Here is a 26,366-nt window from a genome sequence, read left to right as displayed (position 1 = left end):
TGTTCTACTGCCGTGACCGGTACCTCGTGATCCTGCATGTTCCCGTTCAAAACGTGTATATTTTCTCGACCGGATGGTGGCCATCTTGGATTTGTGGGTCCGAACGATGTCATCGCACCAAACTGATGTCAGAAATTGAATCCTTGTGGCCGACTTACCCCAAAAAGTGCATTTACACATGACTCTAGGCGCTCTGGTTCAAAAGTCAATTTTTTAAGATGGCGCGAGCAGCCATCTTGGATTCGGCCCTCTAGCAAAAATTGCCGGGATTTTTGGGAGGGACCTTGGGTCTATATTTTTTATAAAAGGTCCAATGATGTCAAATCAAGTGTCAAAACATCTTAGCAGAAGAATGGTCACGGAATTGAGGTTCTAGACCCAACTATCTCCTTTAACTCCTCCGGTGACTTTCTTTTATTTGAAGATAATTTTTTGCCCGGCGCTTGGCCGGTTACCACTGTTATTTAAAACATTTTGGCGAATGGTTAGGTGGCCCGATAGTCTGTATTGAAGGAGCGCGCCCCCGCTCACGGGAGCCTGCTCGCGCTGCGCTCCGCAGCAAACAGCCGTTTGCTTTTCACCCAACAACGACAACCGACTCACGGAACGCTATGTTGTAGCGTTAATAAACGAAACAATTTAACTAAATTGCTAGTCAAAATACCAATACCACAGGAAACATTTTTTAAAGCAATATTTTTAGTGGCCCGAGCGGGCAAGTGGAAAGTAGCCTATGTTATGCTGGCCCGGGGTGTCTAGTGCTTCCGGGCCAGCGGGCCATTTATAATATCCGGCCCACATCGTCCGACCGGCCCACTTCAGTACCGGCCAATCGGGATTCGTCCCGAACGTCCCGATGGCCAGTCCGCCCCTGCTTAAAGCCCACCTCTGCTCCGCGCCGTCCGTTAGATGAGCCTAGTCACATTAATAAGAAAAGGAGTTCAAAACACCGGCATAAAAGTTATAACAATAATCTGATTTTAATGGTAAAAAAAACACACAATACGAAATACAAAGTACTCTGGACTTCCAGTTCTACTGCTGTGCAATACAGGTATCGGGACCAGCCAGTCAGAAACAGGAAACCCCGTGCATGAATAAACATCAGTATACATAGACAGATTTGGAGGCAGTCGATTTCACTCCTAAGCGAATCAGAGTTCTGGGAAAAATGCATTTTACTTCTGAACAGAGTGTGAGAGCTTCGGAACTACCCAAGGGCAGAGTCATTCTTTTATCTTGCACCTGAATTTACTCCTTTACTTTCCCAAGGAATATTTCACACAAACTATTCTTTCCCAGACAATCAAACATTGTACAGAGATATATTGGTGCCCAGAAAGGACCTTGAAAAGAATATGTGTGTGTGCTGGTATCTAGGTCAGTGAGTGTGAGTGAGAAGATTATATATATATAGGATTACTTGAAAACAGTCCCCAATAATACATGTTTACTTCAAAACAGTTCCAAATAATACATGTTTACTTTAAACAGTTTAGAACAAACAAATTAACTTTAATCTTTAATCCCTCTTTTGATCTCACCTCACGAGATCAACATACACACCGCATTTGAAACATAACCACTGTCATTCTTTTCTACTGTGTCTGTCCCCCAACATTTATATAAATCCATCAGAAGCTGGGATTTAGAGCACTTTAAACCTTTAGGAACAGTCCACCATAACAACTTCTTAGGACAGTGGAGGGAGACCAAAATATGTAAAATGTCGTCCTTGTCGGCTGAGTCATCGTGCTCGTCCTCCTCCAACGCGTAAGCCAACAAGGACATTTGGTACGAAGGGGAAGGGGCAGCTCTTCCCTCAAAAAATGGGTTATTAAAACAAAGTTCCACAAAAAATGGGTTATTAAAACAAAGTCTCTCAAAAAATGGGTTTTTAAAACCAAGTTCCACACCGCTATATCAACCTGTTTCAGCGGAAAGTGGAGTCCCCTGTGCCGTCTTGGCTTGCCGTGTCTTTGTCCCCCCAGCCCGCTGACGGCGGCTTCTGGGCTGCCTGCTAGAAAGATGTCTTCTGTATCCTCCTCCTCCGGCCCACTGATGGCAGCTTCCTAGTCGTCTGCTGTAGGGATGTCCTCGAGGTCCTTCTCCTCCAGTCCGCTGATGGCCGCTTCCGAGTCGACCTCCTTGACGATAGCCAGGTCAGTCCTGATGTCGTCCAAGGTCCCAGCCGGAGGATTCCCCGCCGCACACGGGCTCCAGTGGTACCAGCTGTCCCCCTTTCCTCCTAGACGGACGGCATGAGAGGTCCGCTGGGTCACTCTGTAGGGGCCGGAGAACCTGGGGTTGAGCCACTTAGGCCTGATGACCTTCAGCCAGACGAACTCCGCTGTGTCGGCCTCGTGCTCCTCGGATCCCCCTTTGGCGTCAGCAACCTGTGTGGAGAAATCTGATACCCACCCCTCAAGCCTACGCTCAGGGCTCCTGGGCCCCCAGGTGTTTGACCCACTACTGCGTAGGCCGCTTGGAGCCTGTTGGTGGGGTGTCTTAACACAACAGCCGTCTGTGAACAGGTTTTATAGATTAATTGTAGACCTCCTATCTGCCAGTGCAGCTTCAGAATCTTAATACTTGGCCTGTGCCAACAAAATAAAACCCCAAATATCAAATATCTGTACCGTGCGCAAACTCCTCTGACGTCATCAGGGGCGTCGCCCAATTTTACTCAAATTGCCCAGGTACATTTTTTACTAGCTTTTCACAGGTTGTAGGTCAACACATTATTTTAGTTAACATTTACTTGGTGCTATGCCTATGATTTAAATTTACGTATTAAAATTAAGATACAAAATTACTCCATAAATTCAATTAACACATTAAATAATAGGAGAGATTTTGAGTAAAAGAAAATTATTAGTAATTTCTTGTATAATTTAAACACATAATCATAGTATTATTTACTAGAGCAAAAAAAAAAAAAAAAAAAATCGTTTTTATCAGTGCAGTACCTCTTCACACCACTGTTGCCTCCTCCTCAGAGATGCGTTCTTTGCACAGTTCTTCTGTTTCTATAGTGAGCAACTCTTCACCAACACACTGATTCAGAATACAACCCAAAGGTGGCGCACAACTATCCAATGCTGCTGTAATCACAGCAAATCAGCTACTAGAGAAAGACTCAATTTATATCTCTCCCGCAACGGGTTACAAAATAAAACGGCTGAGTGTATATGGTCAGGAATGCTGAAACATGTGAATGTTAACAAAAACTAACGGTGGCAGTCCACCTATTCTTCATTACTTCAGTTCTAAGTTAATAGGCAGAACAAAGACACCCTCCTTAACCACTATAGATTCATCTCTAATCTTCTTAAATTTGAAACCCAAAAGGTATTAATTCTCCACCGTGATCCATTTCTACATCAAAGTCCATAACAACTGATGATTTATTTCAAAAACATGAAGGATGACAGTTCTCATAAAACACTATTCTCTTTACTCCAGTACTAAGTCGGACGAGCAAAACAAGGAAACTCTCCCTAACCACTATAGATTAATCTTTTATCTACTTGGTTATTCTATTCATTTTCAAATTGTCCACCCAAGTTGTGTTACAAGCATGGTGAGGTTGTAACAGAACACACAAATAACTGTATTTAGCGCTATATTTTTAAAAACAAGTAATCTGATTACAGTTAATGAATATATTTTTGGAACACTTAAAGGAATTATTAAAAAATGTAATTTTCATTATTACTAAAGCTGAAACCTAAATAAATCATCACGGAACAGCTTTCTGTCCTTATCACTTAATTGTTTAAATAAAAACTAAAAAGCATTGTGAAAACTCCCACTCTTGAGAACATCTCAACACTTTTCCTGTCTCTCTCTCTTTCCTCTTTTCCTGCAGCTGCTCCTGTCCACAAGCTTCTCATAAATCACACTGTGACGTAACTGTATCCTACAAAAACTAGAATAGTTTCTTATTTATTTCAATATATCTACTACATCAAATCACACATTGATCTATTAATTTTCAATGTATTCACTCCGACTTCAGATCACTCGATCTTTCACTCCTTATTTTAAACTCACTCCGCAGCCTTCTTTCAGGCAAAGACGAAAGAACAGGCAGACACACTCCGGGCTGCTGCTCTTCGAGAGAAGGGGGGGGGGCACTTTCACAGACAAGCACACACACCGGCTGCGTTCTCAGCCTTTTCAGGAGAAGGGGGGCTTCTTTTAACAATTGACGACTATGGTATTACCAAAACATTTATCAACATAAAACATGACCTTTACTAATCAACAATGACAACCAATAGACAGAACAATCAACAAACAGATTTCCGAATGTCCCGTCGGCTCCTACTCTGTCTTCTGCTATCATTTTATTGTGAAGGCATCTCTGGTGAACAGCGGCCTGTGGATTTTATTTTGAAAGGCCGTTCCGGAAATATACTCCGTAATATGAACAGTGAGTTTGACCTCTAGAAACACGGAAAGTTACGATAACAATCGTTCTAATGCATTAAATAATGTCATGAAAGAGACAAGGAGGAGAAAAAGCGTGTGGAAGTAAGCAATGAACTGAAAATGCCACCAATCCTCTGTTTTAACGTGATGGCGGACATTGAAAACCGAAGCGGGCTTAAAGCACCCCTGTCATACATACACATGAATAGATTCCTTCTGACTGACAAGCGTTCAAAAACCCTTCTGCTTATCACTTACTACTTTTTGTTTTATTCATAACCTAAAAATACAATTGTGGTGAATAGCTTGCGTTTTCCTACTTTAAAGAGCAACTTGCAGGTTAGAGACACCAGTGAATAAATGTGTAGGAAAATGATGAATACACTAGATTTCCCCAAAAATATACAGAAATATACACTACAGTGACATCTGGCGTCGTTTTAGTAAGACATTTTCACTTCCGCATAAAAAAGCCTCCGCACGTGACCTCCCGCGTGTGACGTAACATGGGGGAAACAAGGGGGAGAGAGGCCGGTATAACGTATGAATAAACATGGATCACAATGCTAGTTTTGACACAGAAGAGGTTGAAAATATATATTCGAATGCATATGATTATAATTATGAGCCTGCTAGGCGTCCAAGAGACCAGGAGCAGCCAAGGATTAGAAAAAATAACGGTTATCGGAGAGAAATGGAACTTTGGTATGTGGAGAACAAAGCAGCTGCCTTGGTGAGTGACCGGCGTTAGCATGTTAGCTAACGTCAGTCACATCACAACATTTTAAAGTTAGCAATCATATATCAGGCTATAACTAAAGTAGTATTGATAATATAGTAACGTTACTGGCAGGACTGTTGATACTGATCCATAACAGAAACTAATGCGCAAGTATCAGCCGTATCTCGCGTTACCAAATGCAACTCCACACTACGGTGCTGACTGGAGGGGAGACGCGAGATACGGCTGATACTTGACGATCTGGCGGAGAAAGGTTGTGGAGCCTCCGTTGATATGCCGTTGTAAATGGCTTGATGGAAAGTAGGTGTGTAGCCGGGGAGGGTGCACAGCTGATTGCAGCAGGTGAGTGGAGGTTGAGCCGGGAGCCAGGAGTGACAGCCACCAGGCCATCACAAACAACACAGACAGGGGGAAACAAACAAACACAAAGGAGACGGCTGGAGCAGTACAGCCACCACAGCGTTACCGACTTACGGTGCCGTGTACCGGAGGGGAGAGAGAGCAGCGAAGGGGGGAGAGAGATGTAATACGGTTTCTTGATAAAGCTGTGGAGACGGAGTATGTGCTGCAGGGAGGTGGATGCACAACGCACCCAGGAACGAACGCTAGCTCCGGTCCTTTTCCCGTGAGGGAAACTGTGGACTCGATGCCCTGACAGGCTTGAGTTTGTGCAACCTGCACAAACACAAGCTCACCATGATTACAAATGGTGAAATGCAATGTAAAATTACCGAAAAAATACCAGCTCACTAAATCACAACTGCTCAAACCAACTACAAACTACTACCGCGGATTGGGCAGAGAACGAGTCCGAGAAAGTTAACTCCCCCATGTGACGTAATATGACGCGTTTGACGTATGACGTTAAAAAAAAGCAGTTTTTAGTAGCAGAGCTCAAAACGGCTCCTTTTCCTCTGAATTCCTGCCCTTATGTCTTGTAAAATATATCAAATCCTGCATTAACATTTTTTATTGTAATTTTCAGGCAAGGTTAAGCATAAATGTAGTAAAAAAAAAAACCTGCAAGTTGCTCTTTAACCTGTTAAACCCTGAGCCTGTTTTTCAGGTTTCAAGCTCGAAAATGACATTCCCAGAACAAATGACCATATCTTCCCGTCTAAAAGGGTTAAACTAATCATCTTTTTCTCAAAGTAATGACAAACCTGTCAGTTGGATGTAGAAAAGTCAGATTCAATATAGATGTTTTTTATTTTAAAGAAAATTCAGATTGAACATGGTAAAAAACTGTAAATTATAGTGTCCGCCGCATAGCCAAGACCGGAAGCAGCAGCCACTCTGGTGGCTACCATTAGCAGCTAACTTTTGCTCTGCGATTTTTACATAAAAATGAAATTATGGATAATAAATAATTCCAATTATTGCCCAGAAACTTTATCAACCTATGGATTAACCGATTCAGCCGCGTTTTTTCTCGTTTTAATGCCATTGAACACGTCTTTTGATCAGATTAACAGCTATGGTGAGACGATCTCCCTAGAAGCTACGTAAAGGTACGTGTTGTGATGTCTGTCTTTGCTTCCCCTGTCGCAAGTTCGGATCACTCAGTGATGATACTATATACCTAAATAATCTGTGGAACCTCAGCTTTAATCGGAGATCTTGTATGTGCAGCTACGATAAGTAATAAGGGTACTTTTATCTTGAGTTCTATGCCAATGTCCGTTAGCATTTTTCGCTAAGGGGTCATTTAGATGCTTCTTATGAGACTTGTGTTTTGTTTTGTTAAAAATGGTTTATATCGTCAGTTAGCTGAGATTATTTCCGTTAATCTGGTATAACACATTAATAGGTTCTTACATATTAAGATCCCCTGAGACACAGTGTCCTGGAAAAAAAAAAACAGGGCTTTGGGCTTAACAGGTTAAACAACCATCAAATGAGAGTCACTATTGTATGATAAATACTACTCCCAAATAACATTTATAATATATATATATTTCTTACAGTGAGTTCGTTATTTCATGTCTAACAAATTCTCCTTCCATTATGACTTTGTGTCTATTATCTGACTAGGTTGATATGTGTTCACTCGTATTTATTAATATTGTTGGAGATTTGGTGGATGTTTAAAACCAACCTCGTCTCCGCGTGTCGTTTGATAAGCTGGGTAAATTCGTAAAAAGGAAGGGATTAAGAAACACCAGAATGCAAGTTATAAAAAACACTGTAAACTTCGTCTGACAACCCTAAAATTTGGAATATGGTCAAATCACAGATTTTGAATTAAGCTGGTGTCTGCTCACCTGTTATTGTCAGAGCTCTGTTTTTAGTTGTCAGAAGAGGCCGAGATGTTTAGCCCTGGACTATTCCGTCCGCTTGCTGCTGGTGGTCTCTTCCCCGAAAACACCCCACTCAGACACGTCGGGTCACCACTTGTTGGAGATTTGGTGGATGTTTAAAACCAACCTCGTCTCCGCGTGTCGTTTGATAAGCTGGGTAAATTCGTAAAAAGGAAGGGATTAAGAAACACCAGAATGCAAGTTAAACAATAATCTTGTTTTAATGATAAAAAGTAACAATGCAAATACAAATACAAATACAAACACAAAGGAAGTACTTCCTGCTCTTCCTCCAATCTCACGGATCTGGTCAGTTTGAAGAAAAGAAGAGGCTGGTCTAAAGAAAACATAGGCTTATATCCAAAACCCCAGGAGGAGCTATGCGGCCCTCAGGTGTTTGACCCACCACTGGTAGGCCGCTTCAGAATTTTAATACTTGGCCTGTGTCAACAAAATAATCCCCAACATCTTCAGGTGAACTAAATAACATATCTCAATAGCTCTGAATTTCTGACAAGCATCTGTGTTATTATAAATGAAATCCTTGAGATCCTATTTAAAATCTAAATATAATATGAACTGCTAATGTCTCTGGTAATGGAACACACTAATGTTATGGATTAAAAACAACTAAAATCATGATACTGACAAAGTGAATAATTTCCTGGTGATACTGCTTCTACCCGTCAGTGCTTAGATATTATCAAGCTGAAAAATGAATACAGAAATCCAACATACTGTCATCAAATGTCTTTCTATTATCAATTTAAATTAAATGTACATCCCAATAATGATCTAAACAGTCTATGGCTTTTACTTCTTTACCAGGCTAGTTACAAGATGTTGTCTAAATTAAATTATATCTCAATACATTACTATGTTTTAACTTAGCTGTAATATGTTCTTTCTACATTTCAAAGATCAGTTACCTAATACCTGTTGAAATATTACAAAATGGTTTCATTATCACAGGTCACCTTCTCTGGTATTCTCATTCTGGAATTACCTCTCTCAGTAGCCCCTTGGCCACTGATTCTGCATCTGTGTTACCTGTTATAACTCAATCAATATTAGAAACATGTCAACATTTTTTAGGAAACCTCTTGTTTCCCTTGGAGCTCCAGAATAATGTGTTAGTCTAAAAACATGCTTGGTTAGTTATTGTTTTTAGAATCATGCAGTTACACTGATCACATGCAGACATTCATTCACACTCACACTGTCAGGTTTTAAAGTCAAGTTTGGTCAGCCCCAGAGTCAGTCATTGATAGTGCTTTTCTCAAGTCACACTGTCAGTCAGGGTCAAAGGTCATTTGGTCTCAGTCTTTTGGCCATGTGTCGTGCTCTGCAGAGACTTTAATATTCTACTAGCTGGAGTTGTACTAGTGACATCATTGTGTTGATGTCAACCAATGCAACAAAGTTTTTCTCGTGTTCGCAGCACCATTTTCTTCAGATGTTTAACAAACAAATTATCAATACACTTTATTAATATACCGCCCCTAGGAAACACAATACCTGACAAATGTTCATGCATGGCATTCTTAAGTAAACCTGCAGAAAACGGCCTTTTGAATTAATATTCCAAATTAATCAATAATAATAATAATAAATGTTATCAATTTTTTTACCCTTAGAAGTGAACATACCTCATAATGTTACATCAGGATGTTAAACTAAGCTTTGGCCAAATCAATCATTATTACTATTTCAGATTTAACTGGAGGTTGAACAAACAAAACCTTTTTTTGTTTACATCATGTAAACTACTAACATATTTTCCAACTTCAGCATCAGCCTTGTTAAAATTACATCCTAAATAGGAATATTAGAAATGAAACAAATAGTTAATCTTCAGAAATGTTCTCAACAAATGGAGAGTAATGCCATCTCTCTATCTAGTGAATAGCCAACATATTTAAAAAATGTCAGATATACAAAAATAAGCCTAAATACTCTTTTACTATCAAAGTCTAAAGCTAGACCTAAGCAGAACAGTTTTGGTAATGGACAATTTAATCTAGAAACAAAACAAAACTGGACTTGTGTTCTTATGTGTTCTTCAAAATACATTAGTAAATACCTTGTGAAGTATTCACAATATAACTAATCCTTTCTAGGATATGAAATCCATTCATCTTTAACCAGATACTATTTCCCTATTTATTTTTAGTTCATGATAATAATGGTATAACGTCCACACGTTTACCCATAGCTAGTAACTATGTCAAGATCTATCATGTGTGACATAATAATCAGATGTCTTGTTTGCCAAACAAGGATATTAAACTTTAACCCTTTCAGCATTCCAGACCATCATTAAACAATCAGCCTCCCTTCCTAAACACTAAGCATATCGTTCTACACCACCTTCTGATAAACTCTTGCACAGTTATGCTGTAAAATCATTGCATGATTTCTTCAGAGTCTGAACAGACTGAGACCAGCCTGTCTCTTGATCTTGTCATATTGAGAACAGTCAATGATTCATTGTCCTCTACAGCTGTAGTCAGTGGCAGGGCCCCCAAAAAGCTAGAACCGGCCCTGGTCAGTGGGCTCCAAGGAAACTCTCTCTGGCATTGGGATGTCCTGAGGGGGAAGGGACCTCTGGATCAATGTGATACAATCAGCAGACACACGTTGTCCTCTGTACCGCAGAAATCCCCAAAAACTGCAGTACCTCTTCACACCACGGTTGCCTTGACAACGAGGCACAAGCAAACTGTCAAAACCTCCTTTGAGATGTGTTCTTTGCACAGTTCTTCTGTTTGCAATGAGCAACTTTTCACCAACACACTGATTCAGAGTACAACCCAAAGGTGGCGCACAACTATCCAATGCTGCTGTAATCACAGCAAATCAGCTACTGAGAAAAATTCAATGTAAATCTCTCCCCCAGCGGGTTACAAAATAAAACAGCTGAGTGTCTATATGGTCAGGAATGCTGAAACATGTGAATGTTAAACCCATTAATGGTAACAGTCTTCCTATTCTTCATTACTTCAGTTCTCAGTTAATAGGCAAAACAAAAAACGTTTCTTAACCACTATAGATTCATCTTTAATCTTCTTGCTTATTCTATTCTTTTCAAATTGTTTATCTAAGTTGTGTGTTACAAGCATGGTTAGATTTGTAACAGAATACAAAACTAACTGTATCCAGCGCTATATATTTAAAACAAGTAATCTGACTACAGTTAATGAATATATTTTGGAACACTTAAAGGAATTATTACAAAATGTAATGTTCATTATTACTAAAGCTGAAACCTAAATAAATCATCACGGAACATTTTTCTGTCCTTATTACTTAATTGTTTCAATAAAAACTAAAAGCATTGTGAAAACTCCCATTTTTGAGAACATCTCTCAACACTTTTATTCCATCTAAGCACGAATGTTTTTTGACAAACTCGTCCTATTCATCCCAAACGGTCTTTAATGGTATCTATTGTGAACTTTTCTTAATATTAATTATAAATGCAACGTATGTTCTCTTTAGAACAAAGACAGGATAGTTGCAGCTGAAACTGTTTAATAGCAATTTTCTGTTAACCTAGATAAGCCTGTTGTTCGTATATCTAGTAAATATATTCCTATTTTATGTTACTCATAAAACAAAATGACATTTTCCAGAATAGTAGTAACTCTATATAACCTGTACTCTCTCTATACTTCTTCAAACCATCTGACTTTTCTCTCTCTCCTCCTCTCTGCGCCCTGCAGCTGCCAGCCCAAGCTTCTCTCATCAAAACCTCTTTTGTTCTCCAACTGTGTGAGATGGCTTTTAGCCTCGTGCAGCACCTCTGTCATGCTTAAACATTAACAGATTCCCTCTGACAAACTTACAAAAACCTTCTTTTTACTTTCTACTCCTTCTTCATAAACTAAAAAACACCATTGTGGTGGATCGTTTACGTTTTCAGTTTCCTATCTACTTTAAACAACCATCAACTGAGAGTAACTGTATATGATAAAAACAACTCCTAAATAACATTACAATATATATTTCTTCCAATGAGTTCGTTATTTCATGTCTAACAAATTCTCCTCTTTCCATGTCGTATTCTAGATGGAAAAATCCACCTATTATATCTAATTTGAATAAAGCCTTACATTTAATGTACTTCATATACTCAGTAAACCTCTTTTTACTTTCCCCTAAGGTTACTGTATGTAATATAATTTTCCTTGAAGTATAATTAAGTACAATCCTTAGTTAATGACAAATACCATAAAATTCACAACGCAATGCAACGGTATCAATCAGTTCTCAAAGACTATGTTTAAATAGCAGCAAATCATTGTTTCTTATTTATTTCAATATATCTACCACTTCAAATCACACATTGATCTGTTGATTTTCAATGTATTTCAGTCCAACTTCAGGCATTAGAGAAAAAAGCAAGCAGACACCTTCCAGGCTGCTGCTGCTGCTCTCGAGAGGAAAAAAGGTGGGGGGAACTCTCCCAGACAAATACTGACACCCCCTTCTCTCTCCCCCGCTGTAGCTCTCAGCCTCTATAGGAAAAGGGGGGCTTCTTTCAACAATTAGCACTTCTGCTATCCTTTTATTCAATTTTTCTGCTTGAACCCACTGTTCTCGTAAGCTCTTAACTCACGCTCCTCTCGTTCAAATTCTCCCTTCATTATGACTTCGTATCTATTCATCTGACTTAGGCTGTTTCTGTTACCAGTAAATATTCACAGACTTCATATCTATTGATCTGACTTACTGTCCTTGTTACCAGTAAATATTCACAGAAAAAATTCCCCGTACAGTCTATTCAGCTTTTATTGTCCGATGTTTATTCCAACAAGTTTAGCAAGCCTCTCAGCGCGCTTCAACACCGTCTTTCAACAATGTGACGCTGACATGGAGTCGTAACCCAGGCTTACAGAACTCTTTATCGTGACGTTTGGCTTTATAGATTCAACCCCACAGAACAAAGGATTAATGAGGTCCGGTCACTTCAAAATTGGTTTTCGAAGTTTGCGTTACTCTCCTTTGGATCACTTATAACATAAATAACTCATCTCCAGCCCCGTCGAGCTGTGGATTCGTTATTTTGAGTCAGTCTGATATGGAGACTTAATACTACCAACTGACTACTCCAGACAGTCTAACTGTGGGGACTCAATACCTCCACTTTTCAAGCCAGGGACTTTAATACCCTTCTGGCCTGTCGGAACTCAATATCCGATTTTAACTGTGGGGACTCAATACCTCCACTTTTCAAGCCCGGGACTTCAATACCCTTCTGACCTGTCGGAACTCAATATCCGATTTTAACTGTGGGGACTCAATACCTCCACTTTTCAAGCCCGGGAATTCAATACCCTTCTGGCCTGTCGGAACTCAATATCCGATTTTAACAACAAAAACACGCATTTGCATTGTTACTATAAAAAACACTGTAAACTTCGTCTGACAACCCTAAAATTTGGAATATGGTCAAATCACAGATTTTGAATTAAGCTGGTGTCTGCTCACCTGTTATTGTCAGAGCTCTGTTTTTAGTTGTCAGAAGAGGCCGAGATGTTTAGCCCTGGACTATTCCGTCCGCTTGCTGCTGGTGGTCTCTTCCCCGAAAACACCCCACTCAGACACGTCGGGTCACCACTTGTTGGAGATTTGGTGGATGTTTAAAACCAACCTCGTCTCCGCGTGTCGTTTGATAAGCTGGGTAAATTCGTAAAAAGGAAGGGATTAAGAAACACCAGAATGCAAGTTAAACAATAATCTTGTTTTAATGATAAAAAGTAACAATGCAAATACAAATACAAATACAAACACAAAGGAAGTACTTCCTGCTCTTCCTCCAATCTCACAGATCTGGTCAGTTTGAAGAAAAGAAGAGGCTGGTCTAAAGAAAACATAGGCTTATATCCAAAACCCCAGGAGGAGCTATGCGGCTGCCCCCCCCCCGAGGGGTCCTCCACTTAGAAAAGACAGCCAATCAGCGCGAGCCAGAGGCGACCCTTACATTCGAGATAACAAACCCCTCCTTGCAAGTTTCACATACTTTTGGCATTTTATAAAGATAGTTTTAAGATATAGTTTTTTATAGTTGGATTATACAAATAACACATGTGAGTTACCTCTTAACCTCAAACAATAATAACAAGAGGAAAACATCAGCTCTGATCTCAAGCAGTAAAAAGTACCGCACACTCATTTAGCCTGCAACTCTTCCAGACACTTGAGCTATTGTTCTTTAAGAATATTCCCTGCAGAATCTTTATTTCAAATAAAAGGTTTCACATTGCATATTTCCAGCTTCCTTTACACATACTGTTATTATTAATACAAAGTAATCAACCACACACATATATTCTCTATGAAGTGACCCTTGTTATAGGTCCGAATGTCCTGTCCCCTGAAAGTCATGAGTTTTGGTTGATTAACAGAAGTTTAATTGTTCTTGTGGCTTAATGGCTTCCCTGAACTTCCCTTCACCCCAAAGTCAGCTTACTAGGAATGAATACATTTTATTGATAAGCTCAAAAGGACGTTTATCTTGGTTACTGCTGGGTGACCCAAGTCTCAAGGCCTGCAGGATGTGTAGGAGATAAACATGAATTCTACAAGACATTGATAATTAACAGAGAGACCCTAGAGGCCTCTTCTTGGTATCTGCTAGGCAGAAGTCACTCAATGCAGAAATCACAAGTTTAACACACATTCTATATAAGGTGACATTAAAATGAATATACCAGATTGAACTTTCCTGCCATAACACGTTACTTTAATACTTCAAATAACTCAAATAATACTTCAATATACTGGACAATTCTTGTCGTTACTCTTAATGTCCTTATTCTATTTATTTGAATGCCCTGTCCTTAATTCAGACAGATACGGGTAATTTCTTTTATAGGGTGCCATTTGGACTTCATAAGTTGGGTGAAATAAATAGTTGATTTACCTACTTTTTAATGTTCTATTCTATAAAGGACATATCTAATTTGCTAAAAAAAACATTTTGGTCAAGCTCAGGCACCTAAATCTTTATATATATAGATATATTAACAACACGTGACACCCGGGATATGTCCACCCTGTTAAGGACATACACATAACTGCTTAAATGAGTTTTCAGTGCATATTTACAATTAAAAGGAAAAAAAGTGTTGTATGTCCCTAACTATAATTAGATATATATATATTTTATATATTTCATACCTAATTAGTTTTAAGTAGTATATATTGAGAAAAAAAAGTGTAGATTATGACAACGTGGCATATTTTTCCACTGTTTTTCATGAGAAAACTTAAATAAAATAAGAGTTACTAAAAGTTTCTAGAATATATAATCAACCTCTCTCATTTCTTTATAAAAGTACAAATATACACTTGATATTTGATATTTTCATTAAACTATGCTAGAAAAATACCAACATAACAGGGTGGACAGACGTCTAACAGGGTGGACATACGTCTAACAGGGTGGACACCAGTGGAAGTCCGTCAGGGCCTTCAGGACCTTCTCTCCAGGCCCTATCATTTTAAAGTGTAATTTTTGGTTAAAATATTACACAGTATTAATTCTATAGTTAAAACAATCTTTTATATTAAATTATTAAAATTGTTTGAATATATCAAATCGTTTTGGTTTGATGAACCCACTGTTTGGAGCTGGAGCTGCAACTTTGTGTATCTGTCTCTGTCTTTGCTTCTTCATAATTCATTCTTACTTCATTCTTTTTGCCCTTTTCTCCCTCTCACAGACCTCATTAATACCCATCTTTATGCCTTTCTCTCTGTCCCTCCTCCATTTCTCTCTCTCTTTTTCAAGGTATTGCTGTCTTCTCTCTGGGTCAGCATCACGGTGTGCTCTGTAGTACCGCTGTGATTCAGCTGCACTTATCGGGGGTGCCATTCCTATACAAATGCATGCCATTACTTTAAGTACTTTAAGACATGTTATGTTCAAACACATCAAACTAAATTGACAGAAACATCAAAACCAGTTGTAAGAGCAGTAGAAACCCACACAGCTTACCTCAGTTGAATTTCCCGCCTCTGGTGTCATTTAATTTCATCGGTGTGATGTCACTGAGAAATAATGTATTTTTCTTAAAGGGACAGATACACAGCTCAACAGGGTGGACAGCGACCCGCGGGGACGAACATTAAACCTTTTTTTTTGTTTTTTGCAATTTGAATAAAAACATTATTTGATTAGATCGATTTTGACAAGTTAAATAAAATAATAATAACATATTTATAAATTAATTTGTTTTTAATAGCTATATTTTAGATCTAAATTGAATGACCAGCAGTGGGGACATGGAAAAACTCCTCGATATCCCTTTAACCAAAGCTTTTAAAATGAAAAAAACAACTTAGATTTGCATATCATTGTATTAATAATAAATTAACAATTGAACACACATTAAAACCAACATTTAATTAGTATTTGTCCAAATTTAGACAAAATACAACATATTTTGTACTGGGGACACCAAAGGCACCATATACAAAAAATGACCCATAACAACAAAGAATATTGTTACACACCCTGTTCGCCAGCAGAGGGCAGCAGCTGACCACGAATGAACTTCCTCTGTCTGGTGAAGCTCAGCTCTGCACACTTTGTCTCCACTCAACTCTACTTCTGCTCTTTCCTCTCAATTATTACACAGCTTTGACGTAAAAAATCACACAGAGTTTATTCCCTTATACATTCTGTCCGGCTTTTTGTGCGATGTTTATTCCAACAGATAATTGCAGTTTTTAAGCGCGCTTCGACACCCCTCTTTAGAGATGCGACGCTCACATGGAGTTTAATCCCAAACCACAAAAATCCTTTATCGTCACATTCAGCCTTCCAGATTAACCCCACAGCAAGAGTTTGCGAGATCCGGTCACTTCAAATTGATTTTGAAAGTCGCGTATGGAATAACGACTTATTAAATTGACTTCAGCTTTTTATTAGCCTAAAGTCTACAGAGTTTCCCCAGCGATTCAGCCGTGCAGGACTAGACTACCTCACGGGGTCCTCGCTGGTCCACTTATTAGCCTAAAGTCTACAGAGTTTCCCCAGCGAGTCAGCCGTGCAGGACTAAACTACCTCACGGGGTCCTTGCTGTTCCACTTTACTTTCTTTAGTGAGTTAAGGTACGGGACTTAACTACCCGACTCTTACAAACACCTAATACTCTTATAACTGTCTTGGTGCCTTTGGTCCGGACTGTTCTACCTGACTCTAAGCACCTTCTACAGTATGTATTGTATTTTTTTTTACCGTGACTAAGAACACTGAGAACGTCGCTGACAACTTTAAAATGTTGTAGCGAAGCCAAATCACAAATTTTGGTAATCAACAGGTATCTGTTTTTACCTTTGTACTATGTAGGACGCCCTGGTGTAGTTGTCCTGGTGTAGTGGTGTCCAGGTGTCCTCCCCTGGACTGAATTCCGTCCGCTGGCTGTCGGTAGTCCTTCTAGAGACAAGCACTCATCACGTCGGGAGTCACCAAAATTGTTGGAGCAAACACCACAGTGGTGGTGGCTTAAAGCCCACCTCTGCTCCGCGCCGTAGATGAGCCTGGTCAGATTAATAAGAGAAGGAGTTCAAAACACCGGCATAAAAGTTATAACAATAATCTGATTTTAATGGTAAAAGAAACACTGGGTTGGGTATGCCCGCTGCAGCTCGACGTCTCATCGCCTTCACGACCCTGCTAGCCAGACCCCCCATACTTCTTAAATGGAAACATGCCTCCCCACCAACACATGAGGTCGATACAGCAACTTTTACAATTAATTCAACTTGAGAAGCCAAGAGTCTCACTAAAAGGATCCTTGAAACCCTTCCACAAGACCTGGAACCCCTCACTAATGTTTATAAATGACTTCACTATTACTCCTGACGCTGACGTGGCTTGAGTGGAGTCCTCTGGGGGAGGAGAGAGTCTTTTGCTATATTTCTGCTATTTGTTATTTTGTGATGTGAGTTATTTTATTTATTTATTTTTTTTTAAGATTGTTTCCACTGTGACCATGACCTAATTGGGTAGGAGTGCGGGGTATTTTTCTTTCCTTAAACAGACGAATTGTTCTGTACTATATTTACTGTGTTGAAGATGTCATGTCTGCAAAAAAAGGAATCCAGGGCATCCATTCTGGACTTGCCCTTTACGTAACAACCACTGGTGTAATTTAAAACCACCAGTGAGGTGGTGATATTAATACCTTACCTTACCTCATAGCTGTATTTGGTATGGCAGATCAAGCTGGGTTTAGAAGTTCTCACATCATTGCATTCACAGAACTTTTCAAATATATTTTATGTACACTGAAAGCTGTAATTCACTGTCTCACCTATCCCCCATCCCGATGAGTGAATGTGTTTTAGTCTGAGTTGACGCTTTTTGTCATCACAACGCCGTTATTAAAGTTTCTCTGGTATTATATGTTTGATGTTAGCATAGCAACTGAAGCTCATCTGACTATCTTGACTGTTTGTTGTTATATTGTGGCACAAGCCGTTTTCTACAGGCACATTGGTGTACTGATTCCACTGATAGCTGCTATAATAAAAAACTAAAGGAAATCGAATGAGGCAGTGTGCTGGTCTTCAAAACGGGAGATAACAGCGAACAGATGGTGATTAAAAGTAAAGTAAAAAACAAACAGCATCAAACTATGCCTGGTTAGTGTTGCCTCACTTTAAAGCTCACTTCTTATGCTATATTTGAACAATATATTACACGGACATATCTATACAAAACATGTCTCTGAAGTGTTTTGCTTAAAATAACAAACAGATCACCCATTACCCATTACTTCCAATACACGTCGCACATTGTTTTTTGGACACTTTGTGAGTTACCTGCCACACCGGGGACACATATTTACATATAAACACATATTTATATATAAAAGTCATCAAAAAGTGCATTTTGCATAACAGGAGACTTTTAAAGAAATGTGTTTTTTTATCATTTGTAGTCAATTTCTAGTCACTTTGCTCAGCACCCCTGACCCAGCCTCCAACATAAGAGTGACGTATTTGGTTTTTGGTTCTTGACGGGCAGTGGAGTGGGGCCAGAAAAGAACCGGTTTTCAGGGCCAAGAGCCGGCCCCGCTCTGTTGGAAACAGGAAGAACTGGTGCTTAATCGGGCACTAGCTCCGAACTGGCCCTGGAACTGCTGTGGTGGGAAAGGGGCATGAGAGGGTCTCTGAAAAAAAAAATCTTAAAATTGATCCTTTTCTTGTCGTACTGCAAGAGTCTCCGGGAACTACCCTCTGGCCTTTGATGGTATGGGATTTTATTGATTACCGTTCCTTTAAAGCTAGCTAATGCATTGTAGCTAAGTGTTTTCCCAACAGCTTGGCATGTCGTTGTTGATATGTGTGTTGTGAAATGCTGTATTGTGAACACATCAGGGGTCCCTGGCTGGAACCATGGACAGTGTCAATTACAAAATACTTAGGGCTCATTGTTAAGTCTTACATAAGCACTTTTTACTTTTGTTTTGTGAGTGCTTTTTAAATAATTACATATCACTGTTACTTTTTGTATTATTACCATTAGCTTCTATTTATAAATATACAATGCATTGTATTGGACAGCCATCGTTAATATATATCATAAAGAATCAAATGCAATTTTTTCTCTGTAACAGCATTAGAATCTTTTCACATGTTTCACAATAATTAAGTCACACACATAAAATCCATACTGTTTGATTTGACTTTATTGAAGCTTACAGATCACACAGCAAATACAGTAGACCATGGAAAACCCCACGAATAAATGAAACATTTAATACCCATGCACATTTCAATGGCATTATTTAATCCTGATATGCAAAGTTGTGTTTTTTACCATAGTACCCAGTGTAATACATCTAAATCCAGCTGAGCAAATCCAAAATGTTATGAAGTCAGTATAGTTATATCAAGTAGTAAAGTAATGCCAATGGGAAGTAAAATACAAAAAAAACAAGGAGATGGTTCAAACAGAGATGACGCTGAGGAAATCTTTTCATGTTTGCATTCACATGGTCTTGCCCGATACCATAACACCAAACTCCTGGATGGTAATTTCTTTGTTAATGTACTGCTGAAGCTGGCGATTTGTGATATGCCCGAGACGCAACGCATCATCGATGGAGAACTTTTTCCCTGATTTTCTGTCGTGCAGAACCGAGGATTCTCCTTTGGGGCCCTTGACTGAGATCTCCTCCCAGTCACACTCCTGGCTCTGCAGGTTGACAAACATCTTCCAGTCAATCAGCCCTAGTTTGTAGGCCTCCTCTGGTCTCATCTCTTTGCCTGAGTCGGGGTCAATGATCACGATAGACCTACGGAGATGGCTCTCCCTCTGTTCCTTCTTCTGTCTCACTGCCACCAGGTTCTTCTGAAGCCTTTCAACCTCTTCATCCTTCTGTGTAGTAATGCCTCGGAGCTCTGCTAGTTCTCTCTGTAGTGAATCAAGCCTCAACTCCAGGTTCTTTCCATCATCCCTTGGTGCAGACTCTGTGATAAGCCTAGTCTCTTTGCTGGTGATATCGATCTCTGAGCGAATCTTGCGGATCTCATTCTGGAGCCTTTGGTTTTCTTGTTGCAGACGACTGCTTTCGTCACGGATGTAGTGCAGTTCTTTCGAAGATTTGGTGCTTGAGAACTCCATATCGGAGAACCTAGAAGTGAGGGTGGTAAACTCCTGATCGAGTTCTCTCCTTCTTCTTTTCTCTTCTTCCAGAGTCTTCTTTAGTTTCTCAATCTCAATCTCAGCCTCTGGGTCCCTTTCTACTTGAACTTTCTCGGTGCGAACAACTCTTTCTTTCACATCCATCTTCTCCAGGGTGATCTGCTGCTGGATGAGGACATTCAGCTCTTTCTCAAGCAGAGTGCGTTTGTGCTTCTCTTCATCAAGCTGTAGTCTGAGGATGGAGTGTTCTTTCTCCTGTTGGGGATCCTGCTGCAAGACTACCTTCTGTTTGACAGTCACCTTCTCACGGTTCTCTTTGTCGCGGATCTCGAGCTCATTAAGTGTGACACGAAGTCTTTGGATCTCCAATTCTGCATCGCGCCTTGCCCTACGCTCACGTTCCAGCTCTTCCAGTTGCAGATCCAGATCAGCCTTTTGTCTCTGCAGTTGGTAGAGCTCAGTTTTCAGGCTGTCCTTTTGTTTCTGCTCATTGTTGATATTTTGTAAGAAGGTGTCACACTCTGATCTGAGGATAGGATCTTCTTCCATCTTGACCACTTCTTGCTGAACAACCTTTTCACGGACTTGAGACAGATCAATTTTCCTCAGTCTGATCTTCTCTTCTTGAACTGATCGTTCTCCCTCAAGGTCAAGGCGTTTCTTCTGTTCATCAGCCAGTTTCCTTTTGAGAGTCTCAATTTCCTCCTTAGTCTTAGGGTCTTCCCTGTACTGCAGCACTTCATTGACCACCTCTTTGGTCTGGACTTGAGGTTTGGTGTCCTTCCATCTTTGAATTTCATCACGAAGTTGGCGGATTTCCATCTCAGATTTCTCAGTCTGGTGGGTTTTATCTACAATTTCATTGCGAAGTCTCTCCAGTTCCCGTTCAGTCTGGGGGTCCGTCTTGTATTTGATGACTTCTTTAATGATCTCTTTGATCTCCACTTGAGGTCCTCGGTTCCTCAGCGTGGTATGCTCATCCTGCAGGGTTCTGATCTGGAGCTCTGAATCCCTGTAGCGCCTCTGCTGCTCTACAAGTTCAAGCCGCAGATTGGCCACCTCATTCTCAGCCTTGGGATCTGGGCGGACGATCTCCCGCATCTTCTCCTGAATAACAACCTTAGACTTCTCCTCCTCTAGGCTGGTAATTTTCCTCTGCAAGTCAGTCTTTTCGCGCTGTGATGATCTTCGTTTGGCCTTCTCATCTTCATACTGCTTTCGGAGGTTTTCTACCTCTCTTTCAAAGACGACATCTTTCTCTACTTTCAGAACCTCTTTGATGGAAATCTTTTCCTCTGCCATTGATTTCTCTTTCTCCATCCTTCTGAGCTTCTCCTGAAGAAACTGAAGTTCATCCTCCAGCTGCTTCCTGCCATCTATTGCCTTCTGCTTCCTGTCCAATAGCACTCGGTACTCTGTTTCAAGCTGAGGATCATTTTGGACTTTGATCACCTCCTCTTCAGTGATGACCTCCTGTTCCTTGTTCTTTTCCTCAGCCAGGAGTGTCACCTGCTTTTGAATCAGAATCAGCTCATTGTCCTTCATCAACTTGTTCCTTCTTAGCTCATCCAGTTCCTCTCGAAGCTTGCGCATCTCCTCCTCCTGACCACGATCTCTCTCAATACGCAGGACCTCCTTGACAGTGTATTGCTGTGCCCCTTCTTTGAGTTCTGTATCAAGGCCACGCAGCTTCAGCTTCAGTACCTCAAGGTCATTCTCCATGACATGGGTAGTGCGGCGCTCCTCTGAGAGTTTCTGCTGGACCTTATGGACTTCCTCATCAAGCTGGGGGTCAGGAACCTTTTTGATAAGCTCCTTCTTGACAATTGTGTCTTGGGGCCTCTGTCCTTCAAGGACATAGATGTCAGTCTGTATAGTTTCAATTTCTCTCTCTAGCTGCTCCCTCCTCTGGACCTCATCATCCAGCTGCTTCTTGATTCTCCATGGCTCTTCTCCCGAGACAGAAGAATTTACTGACTTGACATTTGTAGCCTGGATCATAGAGATCTCAGGTTGCTAAGGAGGGGGAATAATACATTTTAGTTATTCTTTTTAATGTTATTTATGATATGATTACAATTTACAAATTATCATGAATATTATTATTATTGTTTTCAATATTGTTAAAATATTTCACCTGGTTGAGAAGACTTTGAGTGAATTCCAGACTCTGAAGCCTTTGCTTGTTCACAGCATTCACCTCAGTGAACTTGGCCTCAATAGCAGCTTCCTGTGAACAACATGGAAAACACTGACAGTGAACACTTGCTCAATTTTCTAGTTGCACATTGGAAAATGTAGAATCACATGTTTCTGGTGGCATGATTAACAATAGGGTGAGGATATCTCTAATGCTTTCATTATTATAATAATTCTCAAACTAAACCGGTCTTTTGATGGGGGTGGGGGTGCTGTTGTGGGGCAATACCACATTTAAAGTGCCCCTTTTAATGTGTGTGTGGATTCACTGGCTAATCTATCCTGATAAAGAGCACAGCTGTGATTTACTTCTTTACTCATGCATATGGATGAAGAAGACAGGGACAGGATGTTTCTCTTCACTGTGTACTATACTTGTTCATGTCACCTAACCAAGATGTTCTGAGTGATGTGACAGAGACATATCTGATGCTGTGCCTCACCTCTGCCTTGACTATCAGTGCAGGTGATTCCAGTCTGTTCCTCTTGTATGTCTGAGGAACAAGTCCATCCTCAAGGTCAAGGATGGATCTGAACTTCTCAGTTTCATTCTCGTAGTCCTACAAAGAAAAATAAATAAACCATCAATTAACATCATCTTATTGTATTTCTGTAAGTTAAATGTAGTGATGTGGTGGTAAAAAATATCTCACTTTGACAGCTTGTTGGTAGAGCTGGGCATTTTTTGACACGTTGTTCAATTCAGACTCTTTTCTGGCAATATCAGAGAGCAAGTTCTGTAGAAGACAGAAGGTGTTATACACAGCACCACTGACACAACATGTCTCTACACCAGGAAATGTGTATAACAATGAATCTCCCTGCTGCTCATCAGTCTTACCCTCTGATTCTTCAGCTTGGTCTCCACTTGTCTCGGGTCATCAGTTTCATTGGGCTCGTAGTTTGGGACACGAGACAGCCAGTTGTTCAGATTGTCATAATCATTGCGGTAATTGCTGTAAGACATCTTGGCTCTTTGCAAGCTCTGAGACCTGCAACACACAGCACAAGAGATTATTATGAGGATCTTATGTATGAGTCTATATGATATGCATTCATGTGATGTCATGCTCAGTATTTCTTTCAATATTTATTGATGCACAGATCTTTGTGAACTCTGCCCTGAGCCTCTCACCTGGTGTCGGTCTGCCTATTGAGGTTGTTGAACCGCTTGTTGAGCTTCTGGACGTCCGCCTCCTGCCTCTCGATGTCGGGGCAGTGCTCTTGGAATTTAGTTGCCATGGTGTCACAGCTGCCTTTGGCCAGGCGCAGGCTCTGCTCCGTCTCAGCGATCACTGACCTCTTAGTCCGCAGGTCTGAAGCAATATCCTATCAGAGTAACAAGGCAGTGTAAATACCAGTAGCGAACCGTGTCTATCACAACTTGACCTTCTGTAGACACACACACAACCGCCGCCACCACAAAGTCTGAAAGAGCCGTCTTACCCCAAGTTCCCGCTGAGTTTTCTCCAGAGAGGAGATATCAGATGGAGCCACCTCCTCCCTGGCCAGCTTGTTCTCGTAGGAGGACAGCAGAGTCTTTCCATTTTGAAGAGAAGTCTCCAGCTGGTTGGAATTTTTCAGTCTGAAATAAAGGTAAGTTGCACAAAATGTTAAGTATACAATTGTTTGAATCTTTGAAGGAAGATTTCTAAGTGAAGACGAGACACGTACTTCTCCTGAGAGCTCTGCAGGAGCTGCTCGATGTTGGAGAACTTCTTGTTGGCTACGTCCACCTTGCTGTGAAGTTGAGGAGCGCTGGCACAGGTTGGGTTTGAAACCAGAAAGCTCTTTGACTCCTGCACTTTAGAGGACTTCTCTGGTTCGATCTTACTGACAGCAGCAGCGATATCCTGCAGGGAAATGTCTTTGGTTTAGTGATTTGAAATGCATAAATTCCCTCTGTTAGCTTTTTTAGCTGAATTTAGAAAATAGACATTTGGAGAGGATTGCATTACCCTCATATCCTGCAGGCGATCAGCGCTGTCCTGCAGGGGCCGGGTCTGCTCCAGGGGGGGGCGAACACGAGCTTGGATGGCCTTTTCCTGTTTGTCCAGGTCACTCACCACTTTGTCCATCCCGGCCATCAGCTGGCGGCACTGCTGCTCCTGCTTATCTGAGGACACACACACACACACACACACACACACACACACACACACACACACACACACACACACACACACACACACACACACACACACACACACACACACACACACACACACACACACACACACACACACACACACGTGGTGAGGGGCCACTCTTACAGTAGAACATATGAAGCCTTTGTCTGACACATGGTACATTCCAGTAATAATAATAATCCCTCACGAAGCAGGAAATCTGAGCGTGCACCAGTGAACCAGTGGCGGAAAGTAACTAAGTACATTTACTCAAGTACTATACTAACAGTAAGTAAACATTTGAGGTACTTGTACTTTACTTGAGTATTTTAATGTTATACTACTTTATACTTCTACTCTACTACATTTTCGACGCCGGTCTTTTGTACTTTTCAGTTCACTACATTTATTTTATATATTATGATTTTGACACACAATACTTGTTTAAAATATGATTATTTGCTATAGATTAAACCATCCAACATTATAATCAAGTAACTAAAACCATGATTTTAGTAGTAGTATACAGTATACTCATAATGGAAGAATATGAATACGTTTTCCACCACTACAACTAACGTAGGTAAGAAGGCCAAAGTCTCCAACCTGTGATGGATCTTTTCTCTAATAAATGTAATCTGACTGCCCCGTAATCTTTACCAACCAGTTAGCAGATCTCAGTGATTCACTCATTGAGAAAAATAGTATTAATGCTAACGCAACATTACAAGCTCTATGATCTAACCCAGTGGTTCCCAACCTGGGGGGCGCCAGGCCTCAAATGATTTGAGGCCAAATATCATATTTAGATTTTTTACATATAATTGTAACGCAATACATGATTGTCACTAAAAGCCTTGTCTATACATTACAATAAAATATACAAAATAATTGATTAATTCATTTGAATACAAATTCAAGTTAGTAGCTATTATAGGCATAAAAAGACAGAAATGTATAATTTGTTCTTTAATATAAATTGTTCTTCTACGCGTTAAGTGTTCAAACCGGGCTTGTCTGGATAAGCGCATTTTTAAAACTTAGTCATTGTCACAGTTGCTCCGATCAGATCGGCCTCCTCCATTTTGTGGATTATTTACGACTTTTGAATCCACATAAACACATCGGCAAAGTCCGGTTTACTTTGAGCATGTGTTTTAAACAGTTTAATCCCTTTGTGAATTGTTTCCACTTGTGCCCCGGAGCGCAACTTCCAACAGGAGTCATTTGGGGGGGCTCTTGGGAAAAAAGGTTGGGAACCAGTGATCTAACCAATCAATGCCGTCATTATGTTATCTGTGTCATTTATTATGTTTCTGGCTGGAACTTAATTATCTTGAAATAGTTACAAAAAATGTGTTCCTAAAGGCTTCAAGGTGTTACTCATTTATGTACAAATGATTAACCTGCTTGCTGTTAGTGTCCCAATCTTAAATATCATATAGGCCCAACCCTGTGCCTTTGTTGTTGGTAAGCACACTTTCATAGAGGAATATAAACAGTATAAGCACAGTGTCAAATTATATTATTTATATTAAATAAATAAATTAGAGTTTACACAGGGATCATATTGAAGACAAAGCAACAAAAAAATGTTTTCCTAGCAGCTGCAGTCCGTCAGAATGTTCTGTACCTGTGGTGCCGGTCCCGCTCGCCTTCTTCAGCTCGTCGAAGCGTTTGGCCAGAACGGTCTTGCTGCCGGACATCCTCTGCTTCACACTCTTCTGCTGGCCGGCCAGGCTGCACACACAACACACACTTATATAGCCTCAGAGGAACCTGGTTAAAGGAGTATGTCCTAATGTGAATGTTGTTCACACACACTCACTTGTCAGAGACTGCCACTGCCTCTGGGTCGGTGGGGGGGACCATGAAGCAGACGGCAGGGGCTG

At 40.4% G+C, this 26,366-nt stretch overlaps 1 protein-coding gene and 1 long non-coding RNA gene across 2 annotated transcripts in view; both read right to left on the bottom strand.

The window, feature by feature from the left end:
• Positions 1-955: 955 nt before the first annotated feature.
• Positions 956-16,992, bottom strand: LOC307015783. Its single transcript, XR_013801644.1, has 2 exons — positions 16,826-16,992; positions 956-13,161 (listed from the first exon to the last, which is right to left on the bottom strand). It is a non-coding gene; the product is annotated as an uncharacterized lncRNA (long non-coding RNA).
• A 2,177-nt stretch (positions 16,993-19,169) lies between these two features.
• The window catches only part of ppl (periplakin), a 19,006-nt gene continuing 11,809 nt past the window's right edge, over positions 19,170-26,366 (bottom strand). The window contains exons 12-22 of the mRNA XM_079643438.1: positions 26,303-26,366; positions 26,108-26,214; positions 24,304-24,461; positions 24,020-24,198; positions 23,792-23,930; positions 23,481-23,674; positions 23,187-23,337; positions 22,999-23,082; positions 22,789-22,905; positions 22,284-22,376; positions 19,170-22,162 (exon numbers count right to left, since the gene is read on the bottom strand). The exon at positions 26,303-26,366 is cut by the window's right edge and continues 88 nt beyond it. Of these exons, the coding sequence (XP_079499564.1) occupies positions 19,490-22,162; positions 22,284-22,376; positions 22,789-22,905; positions 22,999-23,082; positions 23,187-23,337; positions 23,481-23,674; positions 23,792-23,930; positions 24,020-24,198; positions 24,304-24,461; positions 26,108-26,214; positions 26,303-26,366 (3,959 nt within the window). The 3' untranslated portion in view covers positions 19,170-19,489. The remainder of the gene's footprint in view (positions 22,163-22,283; positions 22,377-22,788; positions 22,906-22,998; positions 23,083-23,186; positions 23,338-23,480; positions 23,675-23,791; positions 23,931-24,019; positions 24,199-24,303; positions 24,462-26,107; positions 26,215-26,302) is intronic.

The sequence above is a fragment of the Notothenia rossii genome (assembly GCF_949606895.1).
Source record: "Notothenia rossii genome assembly, chromosome: 8".
Taxonomy (NCBI): domain Eukaryota; kingdom Metazoa; phylum Chordata; class Actinopteri; order Perciformes; family Nototheniidae; genus Notothenia; species Notothenia rossii.
This window is presented reverse-complemented; position numbering and strand designations above follow the sequence as displayed.